The sequence below is a fragment of the Bufo gargarizans genome, chromosome 11, assembly GCF_014858855.1.
Source record: "Bufo gargarizans isolate SCDJY-AF-19 chromosome 11, ASM1485885v1, whole genome shotgun sequence".
In the NCBI taxonomy this organism is placed as follows: domain Eukaryota; kingdom Metazoa; phylum Chordata; class Amphibia; order Anura; family Bufonidae; genus Bufo; species Bufo gargarizans.
This window is the reverse complement of record NC_058090.1, coordinates 43,299,237-43,308,135: the sequence shown is the minus strand read 5'-3', so window position 1 is coordinate 43,308,135 and position 8,899 is coordinate 43,299,237. Positions and strand designations below refer to the sequence as shown.

General features: G+C 43.7%; 1 protein-coding gene across 3 annotated transcripts in view; it reads right to left on the bottom strand.

Annotated features, from left to right (window-relative positions):
• Window positions 1–8,036: 8,036 nt before the first annotated feature.
• The window catches only part of DPF3 (double PHD fingers 3), a 231,301-nt gene continuing 230,438 nt past the window's right edge, over window positions 8,037–8,899 (bottom strand). For all 3 annotated transcript variants that reach the window (XM_044271694.1, XM_044271695.1, XM_044271696.1), the window contains one exon: window positions 8,037–8,518. In XM_044271694.1, coding sequence (XP_044127629.1) covers window positions 8,457–8,518 — 62 coding nt within the window. In that variant the 3' untranslated portion in view covers window positions 8,037–8,456. The remainder of the gene's footprint in view (window positions 8,519–8,899) is intronic.

Below are 8,899 nucleotides of genomic sequence, written 5' to 3'. Positions count from 1 at the left end.
GTATTAATCATTGGTGGCAGTGGCCACAGGGTCCCCCTCCTCCCCCCCATCATTGGTGGCAGTGTCAGTTCCGATCGGAGCCCCAGCAGTGTAATGCTGGGGCTCCGATCGGTTACCATGGCAGCCAGGAGTCACGCTACTGAAGCCCTGGCTGCCATGGTATGTTAGTAGTGAGCAGAGAGCAGCGCATTATACTCACGTGCGCTGTGGCCGCCGGTCGCTCCTTCTCATAGGTCTGTGCGGCGGATTGCTAATGATTACAGCATTAGCAATGCGCCGCACAGACCTATGAGAAGGAGCGACCGCCGGCCACAGCGCACGTGAGTATAATGCGCTGCTCTCTGCTCACTAACATACCATGGCAGCCAGGACTTAAGCAGCGTCCTGGCTGCCATGGTAACCGATCGGAGCCCCAGCATTACACTGCTGGGGCTCCGATCGGAACTGACACTGCCACCAATGATGGGGGGGAGGAGGGGGACCCTGTGGGATATGGCCGGCACATTCATTGGTGGTGCAGTGGCCACAGTCCCTCCCCTCCCCTCCTCCTCCTCCTCCTACTTGGTCTTCAGCGGCAGCCGCGCACAGTGGGGAGGGAGAGACTCCCTCCTCCTCCTCCTCCTCCCTCAGCTGTGCCGGCCGCTCAGTCCTGCCTCTCTGGCTCCGGAGGGCACGGAAGCGGTGAGTGAGACGCTTAATTTCACTCCCGCTCCGTGATCACGTGATCTGAACGATTCCTCGATGCAGGGAAACTGCATCGATGAATTTTTTGACTCGATTTAATCGAGTTATTCGAATAATCGTTTCAGCCCTACCTTAGTGTTTCTTCAGTGTTTTCCTGCAAATCTGCAATGTTATCAGTTTTTGATGCGTTTTTTTTTTTTAAATGACACGCAATCACCAGTGAAAAGCAGAGCGCACACAGATGCCGTCCATGTGTCCTGTTTGAAAAACAGATGAAGACAGAACATGCTGCCTGAGCAAGCAAATGGTCAGTCAGAAAAAACTGACATGAATAAACCTTTTGGGGGAGATTTATCAAACTGGTGTAAAGGAAAAGTTGCTTTTCCTTAGCAACCAATCAGATTCCATCTTTCTTTTCTCAGACTTCCTTTGGATAATGAATGGTGGAATCTGATTGGTTACTATGCGCAACTATTCCACTTTTCCTTTACACCAGTTTAATAAATCTCCCCAATTGACTTTAATTCGTCAGTGGTTAATTCAGACGCTGTCAGTTGTGGAAACAGACAGCACCTGGATGGAAACGTTGGGGTACAATTACTATAGTGTTTGCACCTGTTTTTAGTTGAAAAAATTTAGTCTAATTTTATTAGTGGGATTAGGATTTACTACTGAAATTGCACCCATTTTGGAGGCTTTTGCGCCTCGTTTAAAGGGGTTCTGCATTTTTTTTAAACTGATGATCTATCCTCTGGATAGATCATCAGCATCTGATCGACAGCGGTCTGACACCCGGGACCCCTGCCAATCAGACTGGTCTAATTTGTATGAGCATGAAAAAAAGTTGCACTTACATAAATAGATTGGAAACTCCTGAATTAATCTAAAACGTTAAAATAATTAAAGGGGTTCTGCAGTTTTTTTAAACTTATGATCTATCCTCTGGATAGATCATCAGCATCTGATCGGCGGGGGTCCGACACCCGGGACCCCTGCCGATCAGCTGTTTGAGAAGGCAGTAGTGCCGCGGCCTTCTCCCTGTTTACCACAGGCCCAGTGACGTCACGACTAGTATCAATGGCCTGGGCGGGGCTAAGCTCTGTTCACTTGAATGGAGCTTAGCCGCGCCCATGCCAGTGACACTAGCCGTGACGTCACGTCACTGGGCCTGCGGTAAACAGGGAGAAGGCTGCGGCACTACTGCCTTCTCAAACAGCTGATCGGCAGAGGTCCCGGGTGTCGGACCCCCGCCGATCAGATGCTGATGATCTATCCAGAGGATAGATCATAAGTTTAAAAAAACTGCAGAACCCCTTTAATTATTTTAACGTTTTAGATTAATTCAGGAGTTTCCAATCTATTTATGTAAGTGCAACTTTTTTTCATGCTCATACAAATTAGACCAGTCTAAGTGAATATGAACCTGTCTAACTGAAAAAGAACCACCAGAGGTCAGAGTAAGGCCTCTTTCACACAAACGTATTGGTTCCGTTCTATGCATTGAGGACCGCAATTTGCGGCGGCTGGGACGGATCCAGACCGATTGAACTTGAATAGGTCAATGATTCGTCCGTTCTGCAAAAAGATAGAACAAGTTCTATTTTCTTGCGGAATGGAAGCACTGATCGGAACCCTACAGAAGCACTCCGTAGTGCTTCCGTTCCGCACCGCATCTCCGGATTTGCGGATCCATTCAAGTGTCCTCATCCGTGATGCGGAATGCACACGGTCGGTGCCCCGTGTATTGCTGGACCGCCGTATGCGGCCCGCAATACGGCCCCGGGAGCACTACGGCCGTGTGAAAGAGGCCTAATAGCAAAATGCCTAGTCTAATTCATCAAAGACTGTGCGACTTTTAATAAATACTAGGCAAAAGACTGACAGCCGAATCAAATATGCCTGAAAACAGACTAGCTTGAAAATGTGCCCCATTTGCCCCTTTGAATTTACCCTAAGGTAAACCTCCAAGTTAAGCCTCATCTACACGTCAGTGTTCAGACAGTGATTTCCATCACGCGCTGCCAGTTTTTCATGGACATTTTTCAACCAGTTTTGCATTTGGCCATTTATAATGACTGTTTTGGATTATTTGAATTGGCTTTATTAATAAAATCCTAAACCCTGAAGTATATATAATGTCCCCCATAGTGGACCCCAGCTGTAATAATGTGTTTTAAGCTGGAAAAAAATTACCTCATCTACTTGCACATGCAGAGGCCAGTTGCTCCTGTCTTGATGCTGAAGGACCTACACTCAAGCGTGATGATGCCACCAAACACTCCCAGCAAGATTGCTGGAAGTGCGTGGTGACGTCATGCTTCAGCTCAGGTCCTTCAGCATCACGAGAGGATCGACAGCCTCTCTGCGTGCAAGTGAATGAGGTAATTTTTTTTAAAAAGGCCATTTTGCACTAGTATACCTATTTTTAACAGCCGTTATATGGGTGCACTCCTGTCTAATGGACATTTAAGAATGGTCCCATCCATTTAAGTGGGGTTTGTCTGGCTGTAAAAAAAGGCCAAAAATAGAATACGTAAAAAATGCCTTGTGAATAGCCCCATTGACTTGACTTACATTTGTTCTAAAAACGGCCATTTTTCACTTTCGTAGCCTTATTCTTCAAGGCCTGTTTTAAAGATCGAGCATTGACTTATAGTATAGCTACCTTACCTCTGGTGGCATCATAGGCTCGGCTTTCTTTTTGGAAAGGGGGCTAATTTGCATAGTTCTGCTCTATTGACGGCAAGATCCAAGATTATAAGTTTGGAAATGTAAGGAGCTGAAAACAAATGGCTTTAGGGGAACACCACTATCGCAGATCCCATGACGACACCTTCCTTTATTTCTTAGTGACCTTTCAGAAGATGTTCCCAAGGTATGTACAAAATACTGCTCACATTAGAAGACATGATATTTATCAACCAGATCTTTAATGCATATATTTGTAAACGAGTAACATTGAAAACATAACAATAGAAAAAACAGTAGCAAGAAGTTTCATGCTGTCTAGTTTACAGGCACAGGACTACTACTAGTGTTTATGATAAAGGGTTGTTAATGCAACGGAAAAAGTAATAGACACACAACATACTAGAAATGTGTTATAACGACCAAGTGTAACATATTGTAATACTGTAATAACAGTCACTTGAGTCATGAGCAGTTTCTGAAGACTTCCAGCAAATGCTGCTGCACCGTTTTGTGAGCAACATGTATCAACACTGATTAACAAGTTTATTCTCCTTTTATTTACAGTAAAACATGAAATTATCTTCTTGTGCATAGAAAATCATCTTTGCACCAATAGGTAAAGGTGCCTCACCTGGGGGGGTTCCACTTTATGAATACGTTTTTGTCAGCAGACAGGACTGTGGTTGCCCTCTCAATGCAGTTATAATTTTTACATGCTTTTGGTACATGTGAAGCAACAGTTGTGCAAATGTTATTTTTAATGCTAAAGATGTGACTGTCAGTACAATAACGGCATATCCTCATCTCCTCCCTGTGCATTCTGTGTTCATGGTGACTAATGGTTGGCCCAAAACCACGGGAGAATAAAGTGCGGCATGTGTTCCAGATTATTATATCATGGAGGTTAGTTTAGTGCAGGTGGAATGGCTAAAGGGATTTGGAAGGTGTGCAAACTGCACTAATAAATGTAGTACGTTGTGACTAGAGATGAGCGAATTTCAGGTCTGAAATTCGTTCACGCTTTGTTTACTGGTAAAACGTGAATTGTGTTATGGATTCCGTTACCACAGACCATAACGCAATTCTATGACGGATTGCCTTTAGAGGCATTCTGTTATTCATTCCGTCATATTAGAAGTCTATGGGCTGCAAAACGGATCCGTTCCTCTCCTGCATAATGGAAATGGGACGGATCTGTTTTGCAGGCCATAGACTTCTATTATGACGGAATGAATAACAGAATGCCTCTAAAGGCATTCCGTCATAGAATTGCGTTATGGTCTGTGGTAACGGAATCCATAACACAATTCGCGTTTTACTAGTAAATGAAGCGTGGACGAATTTTAAAATATGAAATTCGCTCATCTCTAGTTGTAACAAAGGAATCACTTTCAGTACAATTTTTACCTTAAAACTTGATTTAAAGAGGTATTACGTATAAGATTCTAAGATTGCTAGGATATGCCATAGGAGTTTGATCAGCGTGGTCCTCTGGACCTTACCAGTCCTGAAAATGTAGAAACCATGGTCCCTTTGGCACTTCTCCTACCCAACTGTGCTAAAGATTCCTATAATTCAATCTTTGTATAAAGCCTTTGTATAGGTCTGTAGTGTTGTGAAAATGTAAAAGAAAAACACTTGGGCAAAGTTATGCGCAGGGCCTAATGGAGATGGAGCTTGACACACAGAGATGCTCTAGAATCTACTGTCTGGATTGTTGTGGGTAAGTGGAGTTCCTAAGGCCTCGTTCACATCTCCGTAAAGAAGATGCATGCAATGTTTTATTTCTGCCGAAACTAGTAATTTATGCTGAAAAGCGACCTGATCACCACTGGACCTTATTACAGTCAATGGGGATCTGGTGGTGAACCAGAGGATTCAGCTAAATCCATCAGGTTGTTCTCTGCTGGAGATGTGAACGAGGCCTTACGCTGGGTTCAGACCTGAGCGTTCGGAAACAAGCGCTCTGTATGCGCGATTGTACGGGCGTTTACAATCGCGCATACAGAGACTGGCGTTCACACATTGTCGCGCGTTCCCGAATTTCTATGTGCGGGAACGCGCGACAAACGCCCAAAAAAAAGCTCAAGCACTTGTTTGAGCGTCGGGCGTTTTACAGCGCGATCGTACGCGCTGTAAAACGCCCAGGTGAGAACCATTCCCATAGGGAATCATTGGTTCTTGCCTGTTGTGCGTTTTACAGCGCGTAGGAACGCGCTGTAAAACGCTCAGGTGTGAACCCAGCGTTAGAGAGCCTGTAGTCAGGCAAACAGAAACTACAGGTTTTTAGATGTAAGAGGTACGGCCACAGATTCAGTTTTTTCAGTAGTGTTTTTTAAACTCTGATCAGGTCCAGTGCTCCAGACTAAAAAAAATAAACAGGAGCCATTGGATCCTAAACTGAAAAATTTAGGAGCCAAATTAAATTTGTCGCCAAATTGAAAATATATGTAATGAGCCAGCACTACATATTAGGGGTGTCACGATACCAAAATTTGGATTTGGTTTCGATACCATAAAAAAGTATTGCGATACTCAATACAACGCAAAAAAACAAAAACAAACACCATTCCGCATTTTATGGAATGTCCAGCCCATAACAGTCCTATCCTATTTTTGGTGGGGACAAGGTGACACTGTTATTTTTTTTTCTTTTACGATGTTCACCGCATAGGAGATTTTTTAAAATATTTTAATAGTTTGAACTTTTCGGATGTGGCGATATGTAATATGTTTATTTCTTGTTTATATATTTTATAAGTAAAATTGGGGAAGGGGGCGATTTAGGGTACTTTCACACTTGCGGCAGAGGATTCCCGTATGATCCGTATGACAAATGCATTGAAATGCAGGATCCGTCTCTTGGATCCGGCATTTCTTCTTCTTCTTTTTTTTTTTTTTTACATTTTTTGCGGTCTGAGCATGGGCAGACCGCAATGCCGGATCCATTTTGCCGGAACAATGCATGTCAATGAGAAAAAAATGCCGGATCTAGCATTCCTGCAAGTGTTCCGGAATTTTGGACGGAGATAAAACCGCAGCATGCTGCGGTATTATCTCCGTCCTGAAAAGTCAAAAAGACTGAACTGACGACATCCTGCTGCATACTGAACGGATTCCTCTCCATTCAGAATGCATTAGGACAAAACTGATCAGTTCTTTTCCGGTATTGAGCCCCTAGGACTGAACTCAATGCCGGAAAAGAATAACGCTAGTGTGAAAGTACCCTTATACTTAATATTTTGGTGTTTGTGTTTTTTTAACTTAATTTTTTTTTTAACTACACTTTTTATTTACTATTAGCCCCCTTGTCCTATTCACCCTAATAGGGTGAATAGGACAGTACACTCTCCCTGCTGCCCTGTGCATAGTACACACAGCAGCAGGGAGCTTACCATGGCAGCCAGGGCTTCAGTAGTGTCCTGGCTGCCATGGTAACTGATCGGAGACCCAAGATTACACTGCTGGGGCTCCGATGGGAACTGCCACTGAGGAGGAGGGGAGGGGAGCATATGGCCACTGCCACCAATGACTTTAATACTTTGGGGGGCACACTGCGGCACCTGAGGGGTTAACTGCCATGGATGGCAGCTACCGGTCATAGAGGTCGGGTGCCGGCTATGTGATTCTGCAGCCAGCACCCGCCTCCTGTATTTGAATTAATGGGTGAGTTAACATCATTGGTGGCGCAGTGGCCACAGCCCCTCCTAATCTTTCCCTCTGTCTCTTCATTGGTGGCAGCGGGGGGAGGGAGAGACTGCTTCCTTCTCCCCTGTGCTGCTGAGCGAACGCCTGCGCTGGGGCAGCGGAGCAAGGAATTATTGGCTCCCATGCCCCGCCGCAATATTCAGCTACAGCACGGCAGCCCTGTTTCAAATGGCGACAAGGATAAAAAGTCTTGTTGGCATCTGCGCATTTCAAGGCGCATTGGCGACCATTTTGGTCGCCATCTGGAGCGCTCAGGTCTGGATTCTAAAAGGAGAACAAGTATTAACCCCTTGATGACCAAACATCGATTTAAAATCTGCAATGCCGGTTAATTTGCATATTATTTGTGCAGTGTGTAGATGGAATTTTGTAAAATCGGATTCACTTTGCTGCTATCGTTATATGATGCAGATTTTCTGCTCGCAGTTCAACAGCACAAAAATCTCCAGCATATCCACCACGTGTGAACATCCCCTAAAAATAATTCAGGTGTGAACACAGAGTGCACTTAGCAATTACTAAGAAGGCAACACTTTTCAAAGGAGTTTTCAGTCATATGAGGCCAAGGTATATACAGAGTGCAAAAGAAAGATGCAAGGCATGAGTCTCCATTGTTAGTATTTACTGGTACTGCATTAGCAATAAAATGGAAGCATTGCCCTGAACATTAATGGTAAAAGGATTTTCCTTGTAGGGCCATCTTTTTTAAAGGGAGTTCTGGTTTCAACTCTGGACAACTCACTCTCTGGATCAAGCTGTCAAGCTGCAGTGAAGAATGTCTAAGTAAGTACTTACCTGCCATATTCCGTAACACGGCTCTGGTTCTCACGGCTAGCCTCTGTTTAACCAGCAGCAGAGGCGGTGATGTCACGTCAATGACATGTGACTGCTGCAGGCAGTCATTGGCATCTTTGGGGGCATCACTGAGGCTGGTGATTGGCTGCACTGGTCACCTGTTGTTGACATGACATCACCGCTGCAGCCAGGTCAATAGAGCCTGGCTGGGAGTACCGGAGTGGTAGCATAGGATTTGTTAGGTAATTATCCATTCATTGCAGCTTGAAACATTGGACATTCATCCTGAAACCGAACAACCCTTTTAATTTTTGTGTATTGTATATATTCTACTGAAATACTTGTTAGTAGCTTATATAATTATGATCCAAAAGCCACTCCCTTCTCACATATTCTCAGGCAGTTTGTGTTTGTTCTATAAGCCATCATCTATAGTCAGTATCCATATGAGTGGCTGTCAGTAATAGATGAGTGAAGCACAATCACAGTGATCCTCATAACGAGGACGATGAAGCACATCCAGTTGTTGTCATATCACTATTGTCTTCACTTTCATTTTCTATGTATTATATGTAATCCTAGTCTTGAGACAAAGAGTCTTCTCTTGATTCATTCACACACAGATGACAGCTCCAACTTCCTATAGAAGAAAGAATAAGAATGTATCAATCAAATTACACATCAAATGTTAACCTAATGATTTTATATTCACAGTGTTTCTAAGACTGGGCTAAGTTGAGTTCAGTCTTAGAAACGTTATGAACATTATTTGAATAAGGAGACTACACTGTCCTTTTTTCACATTTCTGCTGATTTGTAAAATAGAATTAAAAAAACAACTATTGTGTAGTTTAGAAAATTTTCAAATGTCATATTAGTGGATGATGAGTTATAAAAGAGAATCCACTGTTTAGGATCTTTACTCATTTACCAGAGGGGCTGCTTATATCTGTGCATTCTGTAGATTGCTCATTGATCTCAATTGACACTGTGTAATGCTTTAAAGGGGTTTTCTGAGATT